Genomic DNA, 26,029 nt, shown 5'->3' on the forward strand with positions numbered 1-26,029 from the left:
CACACACACACACACACACACGACATACACATACATTCACACACGCATGCAACCGTCCAAACAACACGTATAGATTTTGTTCATACGAATGCAAACATGCAACAAGATGGATGCATACAGTCACACACACACAGACACACACACACAAACACACGCATTGAGTGGTTTAGCTGATATCCAAAGCAGTGTGGTAAGAGGTGTGACTCTCCATTGAAATGCACTGGGCAGCATGTGGTTGGATGCACAGGACGGACAGACAGGGTGACGGACGATTGAGTGACGAACAGAAAAGTGGAATAAAGACACTTTCATACATGTTGCACACACACGTGCGCGCACACACCATCTTTTCTCTTGGGTTTTCTCTCAGATTTTTAAGCTTTCTTGATGTCCCCACACAAGCAGTTGGAAAGACACGCACGCACAAAGACTGTAGACCGATGCAGATGGCTGCAGTCCTACACATAAGGCCGCTGACTTCAGCTAAGCTTCGGATGGAAGGATAAGCAGGAGATGGGAGACTGTCAGGAGCAGGTCAAAGAGTACCTGAAAGCCTTCAAACCACATCATCTTGTGGTTCAAACAAACAGATGAGTGGTTTCTGTCTTCCAGACATTTGTACTACTGTAGGCACTTAGAAATGGCAGCGCTGGGTATGAAAAGTTTTTCTGAATGGCGTCAGATACTGTTTGACCCCTGGTCAGACCTTCAGGTTTCAGGGATTGAGGGCTCAGCGCAGCGCGGCTTAGTTACCTGCCACAGGCTTGCGCAGTACCCAGATCTCTTCATTGGAGCCTCCATGGGGCCCGCTGGACGGGGTAGGAGAACTTTGAGGACTTGCCTCTGAGCCGCGACAACCTTCAACACAGAATACCACTGTTAGCCGCTAACTGACTCTAAAGTGACCGAGGAAACTGGTGTTGTTCTGCCACTTAACGCAGTAATACTTCATTTTTCTGTGGAACAGAACTATAGCAATCAGCACTGTGCTTATTTATGCAGCCATGCATTACACTTTTATTTTATAAAAACACTAATAATTGTCTATTTTGCTGCTAAATGTTCCCATTTCATAGGTAGCTGCTAACACCATGTGTCATGAGTCAACGTATGGTAGCTTTGTATTCAATTACAAGGTCCACAGAACAAGTGGGACTAACAGTAACTGTCCACATGTTCACAATAATACTGCAGGGCTTACGTCTGCTCTTTCTTTTTATATGTTTGTGATATTTAGCATTCAAATTTGACCTCAGAGTGGATTTAATATGAGGTTAGCACACAGGTCTGCACTTAATACTGCAGCTATCAATGCTACGTATGTGTACTGTACTATGTAACAAGTTCATATGATATATATTTATATATATTATATGTATAAGTTTGTATAAAATACATGAGATTATATCTGCTCCTTAAATATACTTTAAACCAAGTGCAGGCCGTGGTAACGGCTGACGTTTGCAGATTACTGAGGTTAACGCCTCTCAGTGGCCTCACATTTTCTCATGTTAGTCCTAAATCGCTTCAGACGACAGCATCTTGAATCACAACCTGCCTTGATCCATAAAAAAAGTTGCAATGGATAAATTTACACTGTCGTCTGGAGTATGTTCATATTCATATTCGTCCTATTCTCAGAACAGCAAGGATAAAGTGGAGTTAATTAAGTTAACTCTAAAGTAATTCTTGAAAAAGACAGGAAGTAAGTCCAGTAGGAGAGAGGAGCAATAAAGGAAAGGTTTCAAACTTACACACATTCTCTCTCTCACACACAGAAAAAAAACACAGCATATATATATATAGATATATGAAAACATTTATATACCAATAGTACATAAATAAATCCATAACATGAAAATCTGTGTATATACACATATATGCCATAATGTACATACACATACATATATAATGCATCCAAAAATATGTGATTATATATGTTGGGCTTTTCAGAATGGGGCTGCTGTAGTGCATTTGGAGAGTATTATAAATAAACCATTATAACCATCTTAATAAGGGCTGGATAATGGTTTACATGTGTGACCAACAGTGCTGCAGAGAAACTGAGCTGCGATGCTCCTTGTGGACATTTTGCATCCCTCAGAGTGACCTTGGGAACGTTATTGACCAGTCTGTTTCCACATCCTTTCATAGAGCCCGATATTCCAGCTGCTTGTGAAATGTGCCGTCTTTGAACCATCGAGGCTCAGAGAAAACATGCTGAGCTGACATAGTTGTGATGAAGAAAGGAAGGACTCGTTTTCCTCGAGGTAACAGAATGGTCTCCCATTCACAGAGCCGTTTACAATCAGTGAAAAACTTACCTGCACAGCACTGACGGGGACATTTTCTAGCAATGTATTTGGGTCTTTTATGCAACACTTGACATTTTATACCTTGTAAGTTGCCAACTTTTACATAGTCTTTTTTTCTCCCCCCTAATATCTCATGTTCAACAATCAAAGAAGATAAAATTTGTATTATTCAGGAAGCAGTTTCTCACTGAATAGCTAGAAAATGTCCCCGTTTGGTAAAGAGAAACGCCAAAAGTATTACAAACACAAAGCTGTCAAACTAAAACTCCTCCCAATATGAAAAGAAAAACACCTTTACTGTATGTTTCTTTCAATCATAACAATTTCTAACTCTCCAAACCCTTCAACACATGTACAGACCTAAGAGTTTATTGAAATAATTCACCAACTCACTCACACACAAACACACACTCACATCCAGTGACGGTAAGTGAACAAGGTGGGTAAAAGTGATGCTAAAATGAACAGACGTGAAACGGCACGCAGGACGAGGACAGAACAGAAAACACTCTGGCTTGTTCAGGAGAGGGCTTCGAGTGGAGCGTGTCGGGATAAGGAGCAGGGCTGCCCTGGTGGCTGGGACGATGGTGAAATTCAGGGAAGGAGGGAAGAACAAAAGGAAACGGAAACGGGGGGAAAGAACTGTAAAAACCAAAAACTACAAATCAAGACAACTAAAGCACAAACCAACTCAGGAGAACAGAGGTTTGTCACAAAATGAGGAGCCTACCCAGCCTATTTGACACCTAACTTCTCTTATTAGCAAAGACGCTGAAAGCATTTTTTAAAAATGTGGCGCTGCTGTTCAGTTGCACCACTTTAACAGCATCGACTGCTTGTCTGTCTTCTGCTCATCTGTTGGGCTGTTTTTACTGAAAAGGTCTGAATACAACCAAATAACGTAAAATAGTTTTCTGCAAAATGAATCAGTAATTTAAGCCTAACTCTAACCCTACGCACTGAGAGTACTGGCATTTCAAGGGATGAAGATAACAGTCCTTCTAACTGACACATATTTACATCAGTCCCATCAATGACTGTTTTGCTTAAATATAGGGTCAACCTCAGAGTTCTTGCCCCAAGTGGAAGAGTTTAAGTATCTCTGGGTTTTGTTCACATGTGACGGGAGAAAGGAGCGGGAGATCGACAGATGGATGTGGATGCTGTAGCTGTCTGTGGTGGTGAAGAGAGAGCTGAGTGTAAAAGCAAAGCAATTTACCGGCTGATCTACGTCCCTACCCTCACCTATGGCCACGAGCTGTGGGTAGTGACCGAAAGAACGAGATCACGAATGCAAGCGATGGAAATGAGCTTCCTCCGAAGGGTGGCTGGCCTCTCCCTTAGAGATAGGGTGAGAAGTTCAGCCATCCGGGAGGGGCTCAGAGTAGAGCCGCTGCTGCTCCACATCGAAAGGAGCCAGCTGAGGTGGTTCAGGCATCTGACAAGGATGCCTCCTGGGCGCCTCCTGGGTGAGGTGTTCCAGGCCTGTCCCACCGGGAGGAGGCAGACCCAGGAGGCGCTCTGGTTACCAGCAAGTTGTCTTGGTTAGGCTATTTTTTGTTTAGCCAAACGTTATATTGGCAACCTTTCAGAAACTAGAAGCTGGTACCTTTCAAATGAAGTCTTGCATATTCACTTTCTTATTATTATGTTATATTATGCATTATGATTATTCTCCTAAACACTGTTCGATTTCCTAACCTGAATCCCACCCACTACCCCAGATGAGCTGCCAGAGGTTAACCCTAACCCTGTCCTGTATTTAGGAGAAAGGTGAAATGGTCTCTTATAGGGAAAATAAATGTGCATAGGTTTTCTCATGTGTCAGTTTGACTATTTTCTTTTTTTGCTGACTGATAATAAAAATAAAAGTTAACTTCTCATACTGGTTAGGATTAGTGTTGGGACTAGGGTTAGAACTGACCACAGAGGGTTAAGAGGTTAATGTATATTAAAGCAATTTGAATGTAATGAGGGAATAGATTTCATGGATAATAATGGAAAATAACACAGAAAAAACAATATACATCTGAGTTTTATCACCTAACCCACTTGAAACGACTGTTATGTATGCTGGAGATTAAAAAAGACAAACTCTATCTAAACTTTTATGGTTCTTATTTAATAATCTTTTTTTTTTTTTTTTTTACATATAATGTCATTCCTGTAACTGTATGTATTGCATATTTTTGTGCAATGGTCTGCAACTATTTCCCTGCACGGTTTGATCTCTGTCCACAGAGCCAACTGAAATAATAACACCAGAAATATCAGGTGGTCTAAACTCTTCTTCCCCAAAGCGGATTCTGGATCTCAGTAATGGAAATGACAACAGCAACAATTGAAAAACAAAAGTTAGACAGTATGAGCAACACATAAAACTACATGGATAATGATTTAATAACAGAAAACTTTAATGGATGCCTTCGTAACAGGAAAAATGCCAATTTGAATCTTACATAGCCGATCAGATTTTTTTAAACTTGCAATTAGTTCATAAAACATAAGGAAAGCATTCCTTAAAGCTTTCATAATAATAAACATAATAATAAACATAATAATAATGATAATAATAATAACAATAATAATAATGAGAAAGGGGCCGTGTACCTGGGGCAGCAGGTGTGTCTCCCTGTGGGCTTGTCACGGGTGACCTGTTATAGCCAAAGGAAGTGAAAAGTGGAAGCAGTGGCTGATGGGAATGTGGTGGAGGAGGAGGCGGTGGAGGCAGGATATGGATCTGATGGAACGTGGTGTCGTTGCCGTTGACTACTGCGTTGGCAGGGGCAACCGTCGCCGGGGCAACCAGCGGTATCTTTTGAAACTGTTGAGTGCAAATGACTGTGCTGGCCAAACCTAGATAACACCCACCGTGACGACACACGGAAAACACACACACAACCAGCCAACAGTGAGCCACCACCACGTGACAAACAAACGACAAGACAGAGAATTACATGTAAGAAAAAAGGGAAGAAAAAAAAGGAAAATTAAAAACAAGGACTGAAGTTAGAACTCAAACCAAGAGGAAGAGGGGAATGAAGGACAAAGCTGATGTAGTAGATGCAGTGAATGACAAACAGCTGTGAGCATCAGTGGAATGAAATGAACGGAGCGCTGCCGTGAAAGTGGAAATGGGCTGAGGGGCTGATAATAAACTTGCACTTGAATCAAGCAGTGGTACTGTGCAAAACAGCAAATATGTTCTGTTGCATGTTATTAGCTACAAGTGTTACTTCTACGTAACATGTAGGTCTTTCACTCACATGTGCCAGTTTTAGTAAATGTTGGTGGTAGAGACCTGCCTCAGCACAGAGGAGCAAATGAATATAAATATCTTGTTTGTATCAACCATTGTGGAGAGGCTGTGTAGCATCTTACGACAGCAGCTGCATACTTTTGTTGGAATAGCATTTTATTTTTCATGTTAACATAATAACAACTTTTAGAATATGGAAAGAAGACGTTCTGAACCAGAGATAGCACTTTAGTAATGAAGCTAGCTGAACACATGCTAACCTGATGCTAACCTGATGCGATGTTAGGACTGTCCTCTCTCTAGTGTGCGAGCTAACAACATAATTGGCCATTCAATATATTTTATTCCTTACAGGTGCATACTTAAAATGTATTTCACTTTTGTTGTATTAGTATTTTGTGTATTATTTTCACTTTAAATTTGCTACTTTGTTGCAAGTCATTAGCCAGTTGTAACCAAACAATAAAATGTAGCATTGATGACTCCTAGCTTTAGTACCGGCTGGATAAGTAGCCACCCTTTGCTTTGTTGACAGCGCTGCAAACCCTTGGCCTTCTGTCACTGACCTTCATGGTGTAGTCACCTGAAATGGTTTTCACTTCACAGCTGTGCCTTGTCAGAGTTTATTTGTGGAGTTTCTTGCCTTCTTAATGAGGCTGGGACCATCAGTTGTGTTGCACAGAGGTCAGGTTGGTACGCAGCTGACAGCCCTATTTGACAACTGTTAGAATTCATATTATGGCAAGAACCAATCAGCTAAGTAAAGAGAAACGACAGTCCATCATTACTTTAAGAACTGAAGGTCAGTCAGTCCATAACATTGCTCAAACTTTGAACGTGTCCCCAAGTGCAGCAGCAAAAACCATCAAGTGCTACAATGAAACTGGTTCACATGAGGACACGAAAGGAAGACCAAGAATCGCCTCTGCTGCTGTGGATAAACTCATCCAAGCCACCAGCCGCAGAAATCGCAAGTTAACAGCGCCTCAGATTAGAGCCCAGATGAATGCCACACAGAGCTCCAGTAGCAGACACATCTCTACATGTTTAGAGGAGCATGAATCAGGCCTTTATGGTCAAATAGCTGCTAAGAAACCACGGCTAAGGAAAAGCAACAAGAAGAAGAGATTTGTTTTGGACAGAGAAACACAAGGAGTGGACATTAGACCATCTGTGCTTTGGTCTGATGAGTCCAAATTAGAGATCTTTGGTTCCACCTGCCGTTCAGCAGAAAAGCTGAACGGAGGATGGAGGTGTGGTGTACCATTCCATCCGGGTTGCGTTTAGTTGGACCATCGTTTATTTTTCAACAGTACAATGACCCCAAACACACCTCCAGTGCTGTTTGACCAAAAAGGAGAGTAATGGAGTGCTAGCCAGATGCCCTGGCCTCCACAGTCACCTGACCTAAAACCAGTGGAGATGGTTTGGAATGAGATGGACCTCAGAGTGAAGGCAAAAGAGCCATCGAGTGCTCAGCATCTCTGGGAACTCCTTCAAGAATGTTGCAAAACCATTTCAGGTCACGACTTCGTGAAGCTCATTGAGAGAAGGCCAAGAGTGTGCAAAGCAGTAATCAAAGCAAAGAGTGGCTACTTTGAAGAATCTAAAATTTAAAGCACGTTTTGAGTTATTTTACACTTTTGTGTTTAATTCCAAATGTGTTCATTGGTAGTTTTGATGCCTTCCACATTTTACTGAAGTCTATAATTCTATATAATGTATTGCTAGTAGTAGCAGCAGCACAACACTAGCACAACAACGCTGACTTAACAAACCTGCAAAACATTTATAGCTAATATATCTATAATATTTATAACTAGATAATTGCCTAGACATTCTTTCACAAGCTAGCTGCTAAAGTTTGTTCTGTTTTTGTGATTGGTCACTCTACACTGAAACTAAACGCTTAAATGCACGAGCGTTATTACAACATTTAGGACAAATTATGAACGGTTGTCTCTGAAAGGTTTTGCTGCTGCTTCCCTGTTAGCGGGAATAAAAGAGCAGATGAGAGCAATATAACATGGAGAGGGAACTGACTGAGAGAAAAGAATAATTAAAAATTGATGAAAAACAGCTGAGTAAATGAAACTTCCTGTTAGAACAGCTGCTGCTGATGCTGCACAGTGTGTATCTGTGTATGCGCGGATGAGCGGTAGCAGTGATTAGTCAGTCTGGCTCTGCAAGCCAAGTGGGAGCATTCCAGCTGTTTCTGCACTGCATACAGCTGCCGTATACAGTATAAGGCGGCGTACAGCTGTTGCATGATTTAGTGTATGAAAGGATGGGTGATGCCACAATAGTGCCGAGGTGGTAATGCAGTGTGCAAAGGTAATCAGAGGAGGACGTGATGAGCATGAACAGACAACAGGTAACGGCTGTCAGTGGTGAGCAACAATTAGAGACACTCATACAGACTAAGACAAGAAGACATATACTGGTAAACAGAACTACCAGACCTATAGGGACCAACACGACAAACAATTAAAAACATCTGAGCCTCTCTGTGGCTGCTCAGTCACACCGAGATGACAGGATGGGTCTGAATATGTTGTGTACGTTTCATCCAGGTGAATAAAAGCTGATTAAGATGGAGGGGCGCACCAAGCAATGAAAGTTTACATGCTAAACAAATAAATGTTTGATACTTTGGGGGAATGTCTATTCATGCAGAGGGTTAGAAGACAACAGCCAGTAGTTTCATCTTAAACCCTGAAAAAAGGTTTAAACTAAAACATGTTTATACTTTTTTATAAAATCAGATCTAGCGTGCTAAATGTTAAGCTTTAAAGGTGCTATTAGGGAGATTTTCTTACCTCTGATCAAAGCCAGGCTAGCTGTTTTCAGTCTTGCTAAAGTTAAGCTAATCGGCATACAAATACGACATGTTGTCAGTTTTCTCACCTAATGCTACTTTTATAGCATTTGGTGAGAAACAACAGGGTAACTACTTATATAAAATACATAAGCACACATTTCTGAGCTCCATTAAGCCACTTGTGCTAAGCTAAGCTAAGCTATCTGCATGCTAGGAGCAGCACCTTAATATTATCGTTTCCCATGTAAAGGCAGACATTTTTATGTCAAATTAGTCCTTTCATGTACGCAACTAAAAGTACATAAATGTTTAGCTTTGGTTTTATTTATATTTTCCTGTCAACATTAAGAGGTGAGGGTAAGCTGCAACCACAGACATGTAAAACATGGACGTAGCTTTTGGGCTGGAAAGATTCGGTGCAAACGCTTTTCACTCATTTCAGGCCACACTGAATAAAAAAAGTCTATTTTCTAAATGTTAGTCATACTGTGTTTAAAAATAGAGGATTATCTGCGTTAAGCTCATTGGCAAACATCATGTGATCGACAATTCGTTAACCAATGAGCAACCGGTTTCACTGCCAGTGTGTGACATCATGGTGACTTCATCCGTCTTTTACACTGTCTGTGGTGGCATAAGAAAGATGTTGATAATTGTGGGATATATAACCTTGTGTCGACCACCTGAATGTTTTGGGTTTGGGGGTTTTTTGTTATGATTTTTTCCCCAGGTTGATGCTGTACTATCAAAAATTCCACCAGGCTTGGACCTTAACTTGAGCAATGCGGAGATGACAGGTGGCTGTATGGTACCACTTTGATGCTGGCTGACTCACAGACAGCTCCTCTCCCACTGTATGAGATGAAAGCGATGAAAGTCTCTGATGTGACTTCTATTTTAACTCGCTCTATTCAAAAAAAGCTGGCTGAGGGTTTTTATCGAATTTACCTTTAATGTACGGGTTTTACAGATGTTTGCCTCCGAGTATCTCCTGCGTTCGCTCCGAGTGTGCACACGTGCCTGACTCATGTGCAGAAGCTTTTTAGCAGCCAGCTTCATCAAAATTTCAAAAGCAGCTCCAACACGACCTTACATGCGCGCACATATACACGCAAACTCACCTGTGCGTTTGCTGATGACCTCCACCATGGTGGATGGAAAGTAGCCCACGCGGTCATTTCCTGTCCGGTTGTCATGGATACAGCCTTTCCAGCGTCCGTCGGGGTGCTGCTCCAAAACCTGCGAGGCGAGCACATCCACTACATTAAATGTGGACAATACATAAATTAATAAATGATTAATACCACAGAATTTAATTTAAAGCTTTCCAACGTGATTACTTTATAATTTTATTCTTTTAAAAAACACAAAGCTGCACATTTGGTGCTGAATCCCCAAAGTCAACTTGTTCATTCAGACCCTGAGGAAAAAAGCGTTGGCACTACTTGGCTTCCTCACTACTGTAATAAGTCCCCAAAGGCTTCAAACATGCTCATAAATATCCATCACTGCGATGAAGGGAGTGAAAACATGCTTCTGTAAAACACGCTCACGGCAAATAAAGGATGCTGAAACCATCGTCCTTGCATTTCTGATTCCAGTAAACTGCAACGATGGAAAAGTGTCCTATCTGTTAGGCTAATCAGTGGATTGGAGGTAGGACTCTGAGTCTGCAGGGATTACGCAGTGTCACCATTTTTTTCAAATGTTTGGTAAATCATTTCATACAAAATGGCACTTTTTGTTTTTTTCTGGCAGTGAAAAAACAAATATTCACATATGACACACTTCTTTTAATATTTTCAAGGTTTTTTTTCTTCGTTTAAAACCTGAATGATGAAATCACTGCCAGAAATATGACATTTTTTGTGTGTTTGTTGACCCTTTATATCATTTATTATCAAATTTTAATCTGCATATATGAGTTGTCATTTCTATCACATTTGATACATGAGCCATATTTTTGCAATTTAGTCTTGAAAAATTTGTCATGCAATTTATATCATTTTTTGAGGGTAAAAAAAGTCATGCTGATGATGTAGACGTCTCAAAAACTCACAAAAACACATGTAACCAATACCATACGCTTGGCTTTCAAGGGTTAGCTAAAATTAACAATATTGTAACTGCCCCTGAAGCTACTCTAAGAGGCCGGTGAAGAATTTATATTTTTTAAAGAACAATATTCGTGCACTTTTCAAGCTTCAGTGGAAATGTATCCACCTATTTGAACTTCCAGAATTAATAGCTTATACAAAACAGTTATGAATGATCAGCAGCTCGTTTCAATCATATTATTATGGAAGACAAAGTTTTGCCTCACAAATTTACAGCTTTTTTAAAAATTCATGAGCCTCCAATGAACACAATACACCATCACACTAAATCCTCTTGCTTCTGACAGGAACAGCTGCTTTACCGTGATGACATCTCCTGCTTTGATGTTGAGGCTGGTCAGGTCATAGTTGTTGCAGTAATCCTTCAGAGCTCGAACCTGAAGGGCTGCAGACGCATCTGAGCGGCAAAGAAAGTAAATTATCATTGTGAAGTTGCTACACAATAATGATGAACTGTGCAGAACAATCCTATTGATGTAAAAATGTGTCAATAAAGAACTTTACATTCTCAACATGACATCATTATTAATTTATCACAGTATAGTTTTACCTTTAAAAAGCACGACCAAAAGAAACTTGATAGAAAAGTAAACTGTAAATACATATATGATAATTGAATATATGAATACAGTTTTTAAAAGTATACATTTGTAATTCTATAATTATAATAACGGGTAAACTGGCTGCTTGTTTGAGATGGATGCAGTCTGTACTGCTAGCAGCTGGTTAGCTTAGCACAGGGGTGGGCAACTCCAGGCCTCGAGGGCCGGTGTCCCTGCAGGTTTTAGATGTGTCCTTGAACCAACACAGCTGATTTAAATGGCTAAATTAGCTCCTCAACATGTCCTGAAGTTCTCCAGAGGCCTGGTAACGAACTAATCATGTGATTCAGGTGTTGACCCAGGGTGAGATCCAAAACCTGCAGGACACCGGCCCTCGGGGCCTGGAGTTGCCCACCCCTGGCTTAGCACAATCATTTTGTTGATTAAACTATGTCTGTCCATTGTGCTTTTCATTCGACCATCTATTCCTCTCTTTTGTTACAGATACAAACATCCATCCTACCCCTCAGCAGTTGTTTGATCTCTTTGCTGGCTTGTGTTGCAGTGAACTGGTAGACGATGTCCAGCGCAGTCTGGCTGTACGTGTTTCTCACAGTGGCATTGATACCACTCTGCAGAAGAGGGGACAATTTACAATTCTGGTTATTACATTAACAGCCCTGTAACAGCCGTCTGCATACAGCAAAAAGATCCCACGAAACACACTCTATCCAGCTACTTAGACTCAGAAATGAGAACATCTAGATGCTGATTAAACGCCGTAGGGATGCGATGATTTACCATAATTGACGTCAGGATAACATAACCCTAACTCCCTGGGCCTCTTCTGCTAATTACACCCGCATCTTACTTTTCTGCCGAGGCAGCTGAGAGCCAGAGAGCAATATCACGTTTAAATCTGTTGACACAAATGTAGGCCGAGGGAACAAAGATGAATTCAGTCCAAAGACGCTTCAGGGTGAAGGCTGGTAACCTTTTCGCAGCTCGGGAGCTAAATGACACGGTTAGTTTATTGTGCCGAAACACACACAGTCACTTAAGCATGAAACCTCGTGGCGTGTTCAAATCAACCATACAGGCGGTCGTTTCGTTATTTGCCCTGCTGGCATAATTTTGAGCATAATTATTTCTCCGCGGGAGTTTGCTTCATTCATCCTGGCGGCTGTTTACATCCCGCCAGATGCGGATGCGCAGGCAGCTCAGTGCGCACTCGCGGAGCAGATACTGCACATGGAGCGGACATTCCCGGACTCTCTCATCATTGCTCTTGGGGACTTTAACAAAGCCAATCTGAGCCATGAGCTTCCCAAATACAAGCAGTATATTAAATGCCCGACCAGAGAGGAGAGGACATTAGACCACTGTTACAGCACGATCAGCGGGGCCTATCGCGCGGTGCCCCACGCTTCACTCGGACTTTCTGACCACGTCATGATCCACCTAATCCCTGCGTACAGACAGAGGCTGAAGCTCTCCAAACCTGTCGTGAGGACCAAAAAACTGTGGAGCAACGAGGCTGTGGAGGAGCTTCGCACGTGTTTGGAGTCTACAGACTGGGACACAATGAAGGCTGCTTCTAACAGCTTGGACGAGTTTACGGACACTGTCACCTCCTATATCCACTTCTGTGAGGACAGCATTGTGCCATCACGCACCAGGGTGAGTTATAACAATGACAAACCCTGGTTTACTCCTAAACTCAAAAAGCTGTGGCTGGAAAAGAGAAAGGCGTTCAGAAGCGGAGACAGGGACTGCTACAGAGAGGCCAAGTACAGGTTCACTAAAGAAGTGGACGTTGCTAAACATCAGCACTCTGAGAAGATACAGCAGCAGATCTCAGAGAATGACTCGGCCTCTGTGTGGAAAGGTTTTAGGAATATCACCAACTACAAGCCTAAAACCCCCCACTCCACTGATGACTTGCTCTTAGCCAACACCCTTAACGACTTCTACTGCCGTTTTGATGAGCCATCAGGCAGCCTTCACACCTCCAACGGCCCCAACAATAGAGACACTTTGGACACTCATTCCCCCACCTCTCCCCCCTCCATAGAGCCATCACCACCTTCAAACTGTTTACCTGCAACACCCCCCTCCTCACCCCACACAAAAGAGGATTTCACACCACCTCCTCCCACCACAACTCTTCATATTCATGAAGCAGGTGTGAGGAAGCAGTTTAAGAGTCTGAATGCTCGAAAAGCTCCCGGCCCAGACGGCGTGTCTCCTGCCACCCTCAGACACTGTGCAAACGAGCTGGCCCCAGTGTTTTCTGGCATTTTCAACTCCTCACTGCAGGCATGTCATGTGCCTGCCTGCTTCAAGTCCTCTACCATAATCCCTGTCCCCAAGAAACCTAGGATCACTGGACTAAATGACTACAGACCCGTGGCTCTGACATCTGTGGTCATGAAGTCTTTTGAGCGCCTGGTTCTCTCCTATCTCAAGACCCTCACGGCCCCCCTCCTGGACCCCCTGCAGTTTGCATACAGAGCCAACAGGTCTGTAGACGACGCCATCAACATGGCCCTACACTTCATCCTGCAGCATCTGGACTCCCCAGGAACCTACGCCAGGATCCTGTTTGTGGACTTCAGCTCTGCCTTCAACACCATCCTTCCAGACCATCTCCGAGGCAAGCTTTCCCAGATGAATGTGCCTGATCCCATCTGCCGGTGGATCACTGACTTCCTGACGGACAGGAAGCAGCATGTGAAGCTGGGAAAGAATGTCTCGGACTCCCGGACCATCAGCACCGGCTCCCCTCAGGGCTGTGTTCTTTCTCCTCTGCTCTTCTCCCTGTACACCAACTGCTGCACCTCCACCCACCAGTCTGTCAAGCTAATCAAGTTTGCAGATGACACCACCGTTATTGGACTCATCTCGGACGGGGATGAGTCTGCCTACAGGAGGGAGGTTGAACGTCTGGTGTCCTGGTGCAGCCACAACAACCTGGTGCTGAATGCCCAGAAGACAGTGGAGATTATTGTGGACTTCAGGAAGCACACAGCTCCACTCCCCCCCATCATCCTGACTGACACCCCCATCACCTCTGTGGACTCGTTCCGCTTCCTGGGTACCACCATCACCCAGGACCTGAAGTGGGAGCCCACCATCACCTCCGTCATTAAGAAAGCCCAGCAGAGGATGTACTTCCTGAGGCAGCTGAAGAAATTCAACCTGCCAACACGGACGATGATGCAATTCTACACTGCAATCATCGAGTCCATCCTCACCTCCTCCATCACCGTGTGGTACGCTGGAGCCACTATCAGGGACAAACAGAGACTGCAGCGTGTTGTGCGCTCTGCTGAGAAGGTGATTGGCTGCAGACTCCCATCTCTGCAGGACCTGTACACCTCCAGGACACTGGGGCGTGCAGCTCGGATCTCAGCTGACCCTTCTCACCCTGGACACATTCTGTTTGACCTGCTCCCCTCAGGCAGGAGGCTCCGGTCCATTCGCACCAGAACCTCTCGCCACAAGAACAGTTTCTTCCCCTCTGCTGTTGGACACATGAACAATAACCACATGACTGTCCCCGCCACTAACACATGACCCTACGCTGTGTCACTGCATCATTCCATGTTTGCACTGATCACCACCTGCACTCATGTATATATCATGTATATATCTATCCACTTAGCACTTTTAATTCTTATTCTTATTTTTATATTTTTATGACAGTATGTTTGCACTGAAGCACTGCAGCAATTTCCTAATGTTGTAAACCTGCTCAACATTTGGCAATAAAACCCTTTCTGATTCTGATTCTGATTCTGATTTTTATTTAGGTGGATATAGGACACACTCAGCATTCATGTCAGTATTTAGTAAAATGATGTTAAATGTTTACTAATAAATATCATGTGTTTTCCAAAACAAATCAGAAACATCAGTTTGAATAGCTTTATGTAGCATTATTATCACACTGACCTTCAGCTTAATCTATTGACCATGGAGGAAAGGTCAGAGGTCAAAGGTGACATGATTGCAAATCTTTAGGTGAGCTGGATTCCAGATTAGTTATGTGCAGTAGCGCAATCCTGCTGCTACCTACTGCACCCCTGCATGTGCACTGAGACACAAACCCAACTCTTTGCAGCTGTAGTTCCACTCACCTCCAGCAGGAGTCTCACTGCTTCAGTCTTTCCACAGAGGGCAGCTTCATGCAGGGCAGTGCCTGCTTTGGTCTGCCTGTTTATGTCGATGCCAGCCTGGATCAGCAGCCTGCCGGGAGAGGCACCAGGCGGAACAGAGAGCGAGAGAGGATAAAACAGGCAAGTTCAAAAGTATAATAAAAGACAACGAGGACAGGTGACGTGAGAAAGATCATTTCAAAAGAGAGAGGTGAGAAAATCAGGAGAGGTGTTAAAACACTGATGCGCACATGTAAGCATGCGGGAACAAGGGGACTCCAAGGTGGGAGCATGTGCACAAAGGAACATTACAAAATAGAAAAATATACTTTTGATCAAAATGTTTACATAAGGAGCCAAATATAATTCTATTTAGTTATTTTGCTGAATCACACTTTAAGAAGGACATATTCAGGTCGTTCTGTTTGATACACTGGTTACTTTTTACATACAACATATAAAATATGAAGATGTTGAATATCAGAGAGCTCTGATAGTCTTGAGGAATCCGCTGTGCGCTGCACGGTGTGCTATCTCGGTCTATGGGAGCCAGACCTGAGCTGACCTTGCTCAGCTCAGGTCTGGCTTCCTATTTCATGATGTCATTCATCGAGCTTCCTGATTTGCAACAGTAACTCTAAAGACTAATTTTGTTTTATAGATGGCATCTTTTTTACAGTGGTGGAGACAAGCGTCCACCCTCTGATGTCTTTATTAATTATAATGGTGACTGCAGCAGCAGACGGCTGCCCCTCCCTGAGCCTGGTTCTACTGTGGGATTCTTCCTGTGGTGGGAGTTTTTCATCCCCACCATCGCCAAGTGCTTCCTCACAGGGAAACTGAACTTAAGTAGCAAAGACTGAGGATCACTCAGATCTGTTTGGCCACATAGCACACATAGCTACTAAACATCAGCATGGTAAGTGTGATGATATCAGGACACTGATGTTAGCTTCTAGCTTAGCCGCAGGTAATTGAAAAATCTGTGTGTCCATCAGGCCACACAGGCTGTACTTGTTTGTAGCATCAGTCACTGATAATGTTGGTCTTTTTAATTGGATTTGTTGACAATGAGTACAGAAAATCAGCAGTTTGACCCATAAAATGACAGGATCAGAGAAAAGTTCATTAAAAAATAAATAAATAAACGACAGAAAGAAAATGAAAAAGCTGCCAAAAGCACGTTTAATTTTCCTCTTACTGTGAGTAAGTGTGCGTGTTGTCTTCCACATGGCTGGCCATGACTAATGAGCATCATTTATCAGTGTCACTTCAGCCGCACCGTGCTCCATCAACTATGACAATCTTTATTCTCTGGCTCTGTTTTGAGCTCCTTTTCTCTCCATCTCGTCTTTTACTTCCTCTCTCTCTCCTGTCCTCCTGCTCTCTCCTATCTTCCCTCAGTTGCAGGTCTGTCTCTCATTTCTCATCTTTCACCACCTGCCTTTGTGTGTCCCCGCCAGGCAAGCCGGTGTCTGCACCGACACATACACAGCAGCTCTGAGTTACTTCAAAAGTATTTGAGAGCGAACGGAGAAACTAATGGACTCTGCCGTATGTGCGTTTACCCGCCGTGGCGCATCATTCAGCGGCGATCTTTTCAGGCTCTGTGCTAAACGCTGCCATCACCAAGGCAACGGGAGTCTTTTTGCCGCGATGCACGCTTGCAAAAAAATAAATGAATAAAACACAGATCCATGCTGAGATGAGCTTATAATGACTGAATATTTAGCGTGATAAAGTGCAGTGTGGATTTGGAGTGCCATCAGCTGTCTCCAGATCTCTACAGTGTATTTAGGACTGATGCATCAGCAGTGACTCTCTGCCATTTGCTCCATTATTCTTTGCCTGTGTTGGATTATACGGTTCCCCTGCTGTGTTACACATCTGTTTGATCAGCAGTCTGAGGAGGACATTTAAAGCCAGTTTATCATTAGATGTGTGTGTGTGTGTGTGTGTGTGTGTGTGTGTGTGTACCTGATGATGTCTATGTGTCCATTCTTAGCAGCTAGATGCAGCGGAGACGTCCCATTAGGGTCGGTCGTGTCTCCTTTTTTGGGCTCCAGCAAAGCAGCGCACATGTTACTAGACAGCAACAACTGGACCACCTTACACACACATAAACAAAGAGAAGATAAGCAACACATTGTTTCACTCTTGTTGACGAATACTGATTGAAACCGTAGGTTCTTACCCCAACTCTGCCAAACTCACAGGCCAGGTCCAGAGGGGTTTTCCCTGCGTTATCCACGATGCACGGGTTGGACTGGTGCTGCAGCAGCATCTCAGACTGGAGACGGGGCACACAGACACATGAGACAAAAATCCATACGCTCAAAGGGCAAAGAAAAGGGCACGAGTATCACAAGGATCACAATGTGAGAAGACAGCCTCTCACAAAACAGAGATGAAGACGTAGAATCAGAGCGCTTTTCAATACTGAGCTGTTTCTCTTATGACACAGATTTTTGTAGGCTTTTCTTTTTTTAAATAAACAATTTTAATACTGAGGGGGTCACTCCCACTAGGTTTATATCTGGGACTCTCCACCATTTGACCTTAGAACTGAAGAAGCTTCTCGGATGAGAGGTGAAACGTCTTCAAGCAACTTAAAGAAGTCCAGACGCTTTTCTTTGCAAGCTCCTTTGACTTTAATACTGAGGGTTTTTTCAGAAGTTACATTTTAACAGGCTTCTGACAAACACCATTTCCCATGATCCTCTACAAAGCAAAACTCTTAATTTGAAAAGCTCTGAAGGTAGCATCGAACGTTTACTCGATCCACGCCACAGGAACAAAAGAGTAAGGAGTGTAAAGGTGCGTTCGCCAGCTTGGTAACTAGATCGTTTGCAAAGCAAATTAAAGGAAGGATCAGTGTCTCAGCAAGGAGCCGCCCGAACAGCTTCAACCTGCTTCAGCACATATTGTCCAAGATTTTGTAAATGATCTGCAGGGATGAATACCATACTTCCCAGTTTGGTGTTGTGATGATGGCGAAGTCTTACCAGCGATTGTGAATAAAGTTTGTGGCGCACTCAGTCGGGTTGAGACCTGCTCTGCAGGACAAACTCTATGACAACATAAACTTGTTTCCAGCACAGGGCTCGAGAGTGCGACCACATTTCTCAATGGTGCGACTAAAAGAAATCCCAGGTCGCACCGGTGCGACCAGCTGTTCAAGTAAAAAAAGGTCTGCAACTCTGAAAGTCTGTGTGGTCAACAACAGACACACATCAGGCCCATATCGTGGTCTAAACCAATCAGAGATCAGATGCCCAATGTAAGATGCTCAGATTTAAGATGTTCACTTCGAGGCACTTTTAATTTTGACTTTCATTTTTGGAAATGTTTCATCACATTTGATCTCTGATGTGAAATGACCCGTCCATGTGAGGAGCCAAGTGGGCACAAACCGTGCCAGCCCACGTCCCCTGCAGCACAACAGCACTACTGTCAGCTTTTCCATTTAATTTGTAATACAGTAAATAACTCATCCATTACGTAACGCCCTCAGGATTTCATAATGGAACAAAAACATAAAACAGCATCGATGGAAGGCACAGCACAATCCCAGAATGTGACGCCTCACATGTTAGAGACTCCATTCTACATTATGCTGCATAAAAATACTATAAAAATGTTCTGCTCTCTCGTTACACTGGATAAAGTGTGCAGAACAATAAGATGTGCAAAGGTTTCAACACACTGAAGGCTGCATGGGTCTGTTAAAGGGACGGCCTTCTGACATTCAGACACAGGTCAGTTTGACTTCGTAGGCTATAAATGTTTACAGCTGACGATGTTTGTTAAGAAAAAAGAAGAATTCAGTAAATGCTGAGAGCGAGGCTGCACCACAGCAAGGAGTTCATTATGTTTTCCTTTCTTTGCAGCTTAAAATGAACAAATGAGAACGATACTGTGGGCTGAAGCCTCTAGTGTCTGTGTTTTTAAATGTCTCCTGAATGCTTTCAGTTTGCTTTGTTGGATTATAAATGATTCATTTTTCATCTGTAGTCAGTTTCTGTAACTTTTTGTATTTGAACTTCCACATGGAGAGCGGCTGCAGAGTAAAGCTTCAGTCCAGTTTGTTACCCTCTATAATCACAGATATTTAATCAAGTAGCAGCAGCGCGTCTCCAGCTGTGCAGCCAGCTGGATGTTACCTGCTGCAGTTGATCTGCTATATTTGACTGTTGTTTCTCTGCTAAGGCTGCTTAAGTACAGATTTAGTAGTTTGTTTACATTTACTGCTAATTGTGCCGATATATAAAAGCATGTGTGACTCCAGCCCATTTAAAGCAGTAGACATGCTCCTCGAAACAACTGCCGTTTATTTCACCTCTGTGACTTTTCTCTCCTCTGTTCTTCACTCAGTTAAGTTTGTGCAGACAGATGTCTTTGGTGCTTTTTAAAAAACTCTCCCTCACCACATCCTGCTGGCCATGCTCAGCTGACTAGTGCAGAATAACTAATGGCCACAATATGTTACGCAAATAATATTGAGATTAGCATCTTCCTCCTGTGCTGCTCTCGTGCAGCGTTTGCTTCTTTGGTAAAACTACATGATACTCACCACATCGTAGTGGCCGTGCTGTGCTGACAAGTGGAGAGGAATTTGTCCTTCGTCTGATTGGCCGTTGACAGACGAACCCGACTTCAGCAGCATCTTCATGGGCTCTGCCTTCCCCTGCCAGGCTGCGTAGTGCAGCGGCCGCATACCTGCAGACCCACAGCGCGTAAACACAGGACGTGTCCATCGCACGCTCAGCTGCAGTACATCATCATGTGTTTCTTTACCTTTCTGGTCTCTGATGTCGACAGCAGCCTGTGACTCCAGCAGCAGAGAGATGAGCTCCAGGTTCCCATTAAGGGCAGCATGATGCAGCGGAGAAAACCTGTAGCACACACACACACACACAGGTCACTGATAAATGGCGAGGCTTGGCGTGACAAATAGATTTAATAGCAGCTGATTAGGCTACAGCTGTATCTGCTGCAGAGCTACAAACTCCAGCGCAGCAGCAGAGATAAGATGGTGGGATACAGTCACAGGAGGAGAAGTATTTCATCAAGGAAAGGACGCGGTGACTGTGCACAAGGATAAAAAGCAAGCAGATGAGATCGATACGTCAGCCTTGATGTATCAGCCCAAGAGAGCGTCTGAGGAGGAGACGACAGGCAAACGTAAATGAAAGCAGGGATAAAACAGCCTGTTTCTGAGCCTTCCTAACATGCACACCTTCTATCTGACTCAGATCTGCTGTGACATGTGTGTCCTCGCTCCTCTGCCTGATTTGCTCCTGGCTGTCAAACACTGTCACAGTCGAGCTCGAGGAGCGTCTGCAGTTACCGTGACAAATCGTGAAGCCGAGGTAGCGAGCGTGTCTCCTGTTAAAATGCAGCCACATGAAATTTCAAACACACACACAAATATAATAAATAATATTTAACTTTTATTGGATAGAAACAGTCCAACTTTTATTGGACTGGACTAAAAAGGTCATGAGAAAAAAAGATCCAAAGAAAAGTGACCTGAACGGAGCCGTTCGTTAACCTGTGCTTAAGCATGTTTTACACCGCGGGTGTTAAACATGTCTGACACCACCGTGTTGGTGACCAGGAATCTGGCAGGAAGTGACCGATCAGAGCATGCACACAGAAAGCTGAGAAATCTGCACATTATCTGATTGACTCATACGTATATAAATACATACAGCGTTGTGCACAAGACACAAGGAGATATTTTGAATGCCTCCTTATTTTGTGCTTACTTCAAATGTTTAGTACATTTAGTAACCTTGATTTGTTAAATCATCAGTGGGCGGTGTTTTACCAGTGGCTGAGTTCACAGGTTTTCTGACGTGCGATGAACCACTTGCTATTTCCTCAAAAGACTGAACTGATTGAACTATAACTGGCAGCTGAAATCATACATGTTTTGGACACGGAGGGATTGTTTCTTCACATTCATCCGACAGCTTCAGCTAACTTCTTGAAAGATTCAAAGTATTTTAAGCAGGAATTTACGAGAAGCACCTGTGAAGAGGTTGTGATTCGAGTTTGATTGGTTCATGCTGAGGAGCATTTCTACTGCCGGACCCACCACACACTCTGGCCTCCAGCTGGTTGTATTTTGGTTGTATTCCTATAGAACAGGAGGGTTGCTGAGTGCAAATGTAATAATTAAATGTGAATCTCTGTTAAATATGAACCATTTATCACAGTTATTTGCCCGTTTGACCCATTTAATCGTAGACTGATTGCAGAATGACGCAACGTTTACAGCAACTTTTTTTCCCATTTTTTAATTGAATTCGAGAGGTAATTTATAAACAGTTGGTCTGTGTGACCATTCACATTAACACATCATGTGATCCCAAAATTAATCTGAATGGTTTAATATTTGCCAATAATCCATCTGCACAGCAAAGCCACTCGTGTAGCTTCAATGTTAGCTTCTAGCACTTGCATAGCACTTTATTCAGCTGACGTGTAGCAACTTGTGCACGTCCACATCTCCCTTCAGTTGCAACGTATGCGCACTTACATGTGAATAAAAAGGGCTGAGAGAGACTCCAATAACAATATAAAGCATTTCCAGATTCCAGAGTTTTACCTCCAGTTGGCGCTTCACTGACTGGTAATTATGTAACAGACTACATCCTCTCATTTGTTTTAAAGATGCTCTTTTTCTTTTAAAATGTGTCTGTTTTTTTCTGTTCAGGAGAAAAGTAAAAGCAGCGTTCTCTGCCTGATAACACAAATCAATGGGTCCTCATGTTTTCAGCTCTCCCGGCTCTATGGGGTGTCCTTGACCTCAGTCTGGATAAATGATGCAATATATCACCATTAAAAAGGCCAAATAACAATACACACAAGGTGCACCTGTGAAATCATTAACAAAACAAAAAGAAAACAAAGGAACATTTTCTGTCTACAGGTTTGTGCACACGTCTGTCACTCTTACATCTTCCTCCACAAGAACTCGTCTCGTAGTTGGAGATTTGTTTGTGGGTGTATCGCATTTAATGATGTCGCAGAAAGAAATCATAAATGTAAATGCAAATTATGAGGTTGAAGCTGGGGACTAAAGGAAAGCAGCACCACTGAAATAACACAAAAACCAAAGTGACGACAGTCGTCTGTAGACAGAACAAAGGACAGGAAACAGGAAACAAAACTGACCTCTAGCAGATTATTACATGAAGGAACCTTTTAAAAAACAAAAAACAAGCGCGTCCATGCTCACAGGTGTACACACGGGTGATCACACCCACAAACTACACCCTTTTTGGCTCCTACCTCAAAGCACACTGTGTTCTGTTGATCTTATGTGCTGCACAATAATGTTTAACATTTAGTATTTACTGTCATATTCCCATATATCATTGTGATGTTGTTTATTCTATTACTCTTGTTCTCTTCTGCTTGTTTTCTTTTTTCTTTCTCAGCAGGTGATCCAGGTGATTGATATATGCATTTTTTTTCTCTGCCCGTTCTGTTGGTTTTTGTTTTTTGCCCTTCTCCCCCGTCCCTCTTCTCAGCTGTTTCTCTTTCCCTCTTTCTTTCTCCCCTTCTTTCCTCCAGTCAAGTCTGTCCCGTATTCAGCAAGTGAAAATAAAATAAACAATAAAAGGTGAATCAAATGGACCATTACGGCGAAGGCTGGGATGGTCAGTTTGGTAAAGTAAATCCGTTGGGCATCTTTCTTTGCCTTTAGACAACAATTCTGATGCAAAAGAGCCAAACGGGACAGGCAAGAAAAACAACAAAAAAACAACAACAAAAAAAGGAAACAAAACTGGAAATTCACATCTTTTTAAAGACAAGCTTTCTGGATGTGGCCGTGTGAGGCGTGTGCATCGACAACAAGCTGTGTCATCATCCTCTGCATCTCCGCAGCGACTCGTCTTCTTCCATTCGTGTTTAACTGCAGGGTTAAAAAAGGATAGTCTTACATAATGCTGCAATAGGCTGAGCCGGAAGGAAATGTGTGTGTCTGTGTGTGTGTGGGTCTCAAGACTGTGTCAGTGGGGTTTAGGGGGAGGGAAGCCCTTGGTTTTGGCAAGTACTCTAGTAAAACCTTCCATGAAATATTCATACACTTCTCCTGTTATTCTTCCTCATTTAAACCAAACCCTCGTCTGTCTCACTCTCAGCAGCTGATACGACGTCTCTCTGCAGCCTCATCCTTCCTCTCCAGGGTGTTCCTCGCTGCCTCATCTCTTTGAACTCTTTTTCTCCACTGTTTCCATCTTTTGCTTCCAGTTCCTGAGCCCCAAAGTCCTCCAGCAACGACTGTGCACCCAGTTATGCTACACTCTTCATACTATGGAGGCACCTGTCTGTCTTTGAGTAGTGATGGTGTGCTTATAGACATGGAAACAAAGGGAGATATTTGGAAATACCAAACACGTTCCAAACATTTCAATTTATTCTGCATTCTCTGATATGTTATCTTAGATTAGCACAAAGTCGTACTTCTCTCTCTTTTGAAAGGTTTTTGCGGTTTTGAGATCCTGATGCTCCGTCTGTAAATGTGTAAAGACAAAGGTTGTCCAAAAAATCGATGTAACGTCACTGCAACGCTGAATAAAGTTCTGTGTGTGGTCTGGCTCCAAACATGCTTTCCAAATACAACACTGACATTTTGTAATGTGTTTGCAGCTCTGTATTTACCACACGGCTAAATCCTGCTGGAGTGTCCCTTTAAAACACTAGCAGCTAAAGACAAATACAACACAAGCCACAACCCGCTCTCAAAGACAACACTGCACGCTGTTCTTGAATCCATATCCTACATCCATGTCAGACACCAGGGAGGCCACTTTAATATCTCGGGTTTTCACCTGCTGCCTGTTTGTTTATTTTTCTCCTATGAGCCTCACGAACGCGTCTCTTTCCCTCCTTCTCTTCATTTTTATGCCTTTACTCCAAATCAGCTTTATAACTCCTCTGCCCTGTAAGCACACACAGTCTGTTCATGCAGTTTTGCTGCGAGCCTCGTACCGGCCCTTTTCACCTGTCGCACACACACACACACACACACACACACACACACACACACACACACACACACACACACACACTGTAAAGCCACATGGGTTGACCCATTTTCAGTAATGAGACATTTCTTATGCCTGTCAAGCTTTCCCGAGAAGCACGCCGCTCCAACAATCACACTGGACTGAGGAGAGAGAAGAAAGGAAGGACGCCAGTCTGTCTCGTCACTCGTCTCTCCCGTCTGCTGGCGCGCAGTTCAGACGAGCTGCGTCTATGACAAACCGCATGTAAACCTGTTAATGTGTGTGCGTGTGTTGTTGCCAGCTCCTGGCTCACATATCACGCCGTCCTGTGTCTCTGTTGTCTACTAATCAATGTCTGTCACGTTGCCTGTACAGAAAGTGTGGGTCCTTTCGTTTCTCCTACTTTTTTCAGGCCATTAAACGCACCGCGCACACCCTTCTGTACATAATACCGGCTTTGTTTATTTATGCTTTTTATTCTTTTAGTTTAGTTATTTATTGCATTTATTGTTTGTGTGTTGTCCTCAAAGTAAGAATGTCATTGCTCAGCACATACACAGATAGTGATCCCTCTCAATAGAAGAATGTGCTGTTTTAATACTCTGATTACTTCATTTTCAGCTCCTGAAGATTCACAAATAATCTAAAACCACCAGCAGCTACAATAACGAGCCACTGGGCAACGAGCTGCTTCTATAACAGCTCCTCTGCCTGCTGTGGGCAATGAAATCGTTGTCGTTGTCATAATTACAAGGACTGAGAAGAATTTCCAGTGGACCTGTGCTGTTGTGGGCCCACTGTGGGCTATTAATATTGCAGCAGGCTTAGCTGACAGATGACAGTCACACACACACACTGGTTAGGTCACAACCCAGTTAAAAGTAGGGGAGAAAAACGTGTGGCTGCTTCCCAATGTGGTACAGTTCACCATGGACCTGACCTGAAAAGAGCCGCTATTCTCTAAATAACCAGTCCTGTACAAATAAACTCTGTTTGCTCGTGTGCTTAGTTTATGTGTACATGTCCAAACAAGCTCGACATGTTAAACCTTTAGTTTTACTAACTCTCACTGTAGGTTACCTCCTGAAACACACACACACACACACACTCTATTCATTTAATTGCCTTCGAGCCTTTTTATGTACAGAGAAATTATTAGCTCTTGTCGGTCATGGTCCAGGCTGGCTGCTACTTCGTGGGGAATGTTTTTCCATTCCTGCCTCTAAATCCAGGTGTTTCCCTCCTTAGGCGGAGTTCCTTTTTCCTGCTCTTGCTCATCTTACCTGCAGGTCATCATCATCATCATCATCATCATCACCATCGGAGCCAGTATTTAAGGACCAGCTCGAGCCGCCATTCTTCACCTGACCGTCTACCTGTGTCTTCTGTGATCCACGGCCCAGCTTCTCCACCGGACACTCACCTGGCCGCTCGCTCTAGATATCCTGCAAACCCACCCAACCCAATTCTCCTCTTTTACCAGTGAAACCACTCCCTGTGACACTGAGTGCATGTGATTACCTGTTAACCACGTCTCAGATGTTTAACCTGACTTTGACAACAAAGGTGAAAATGAAATAAAGGAGGAGCTTGCCTAACATGTTGGTTACAGTTGCTCCAAGACAGTAACAGTAACAGATTAAACTAATTAAATAATACATATATACCAGTTTACAAATTTAAGAAACAGCACTAATATATACAGATCACTCAGTTATAAATATCAAGAGTATTACACAAGTTAAATCAATATGATTGACATTTAATTCTAACCTGTGAAACGTTGTCA

General features: G+C 43.1%; 1 protein-coding gene across 6 annotated transcripts in view; it reads right to left on the reverse strand.

Annotated features, from left to right (window-relative positions):
- The window catches only part of caskin1 (CASK interacting protein 1), a 111,244-nt gene that overhangs the window by 22,101 nt on the left and 63,114 nt on the right, over positions 1–26,029 (reverse strand). For 4 of the 6 annotated variants that reach the window (XM_080905067.1, XM_080905070.1, XM_080905068.1 and 1 more), the window contains exons 3-12: positions 20,012–20,109; positions 19,788–19,933; positions 17,409–17,504; positions 17,192–17,322; positions 15,197–15,305; positions 11,578–11,686; positions 10,815–10,909; positions 9,517–9,634; positions 4,926–5,171; positions 754–858 (exon numbers count right to left, since the gene is read on the reverse strand). In XM_080905067.1, coding sequence (XP_080761193.1) covers positions 754–858; positions 4,926–5,171; positions 9,517–9,634; positions 10,815–10,909; positions 11,578–11,686; positions 15,197–15,305; positions 17,192–17,322; positions 17,409–17,504; positions 19,788–19,933; positions 20,012–20,109 — 1,253 coding nt within the window. The remainder of the gene's footprint in view (positions 1–753; positions 859–4,925; positions 5,172–9,516; positions 9,635–10,814; positions 10,910–11,577; positions 11,687–15,196; positions 15,306–17,191; positions 17,323–17,408; positions 17,505–19,787; positions 19,934–20,011; positions 20,110–26,029) is intronic. The other 2 variants (XM_080905069.1, XM_080905071.1) reach the window with 2 other exon arrangements.

Source organism: Rhamphochromis sp. 'chilingali' (genome assembly GCF_963969265.1).
Source record: "Rhamphochromis sp. 'chilingali' genome assembly, chromosome: 15".
Lineage (NCBI taxonomy): Eukaryota > Metazoa > Chordata > Actinopteri > Cichliformes > Cichlidae > Rhamphochromis > Rhamphochromis sp. 'chilingali'.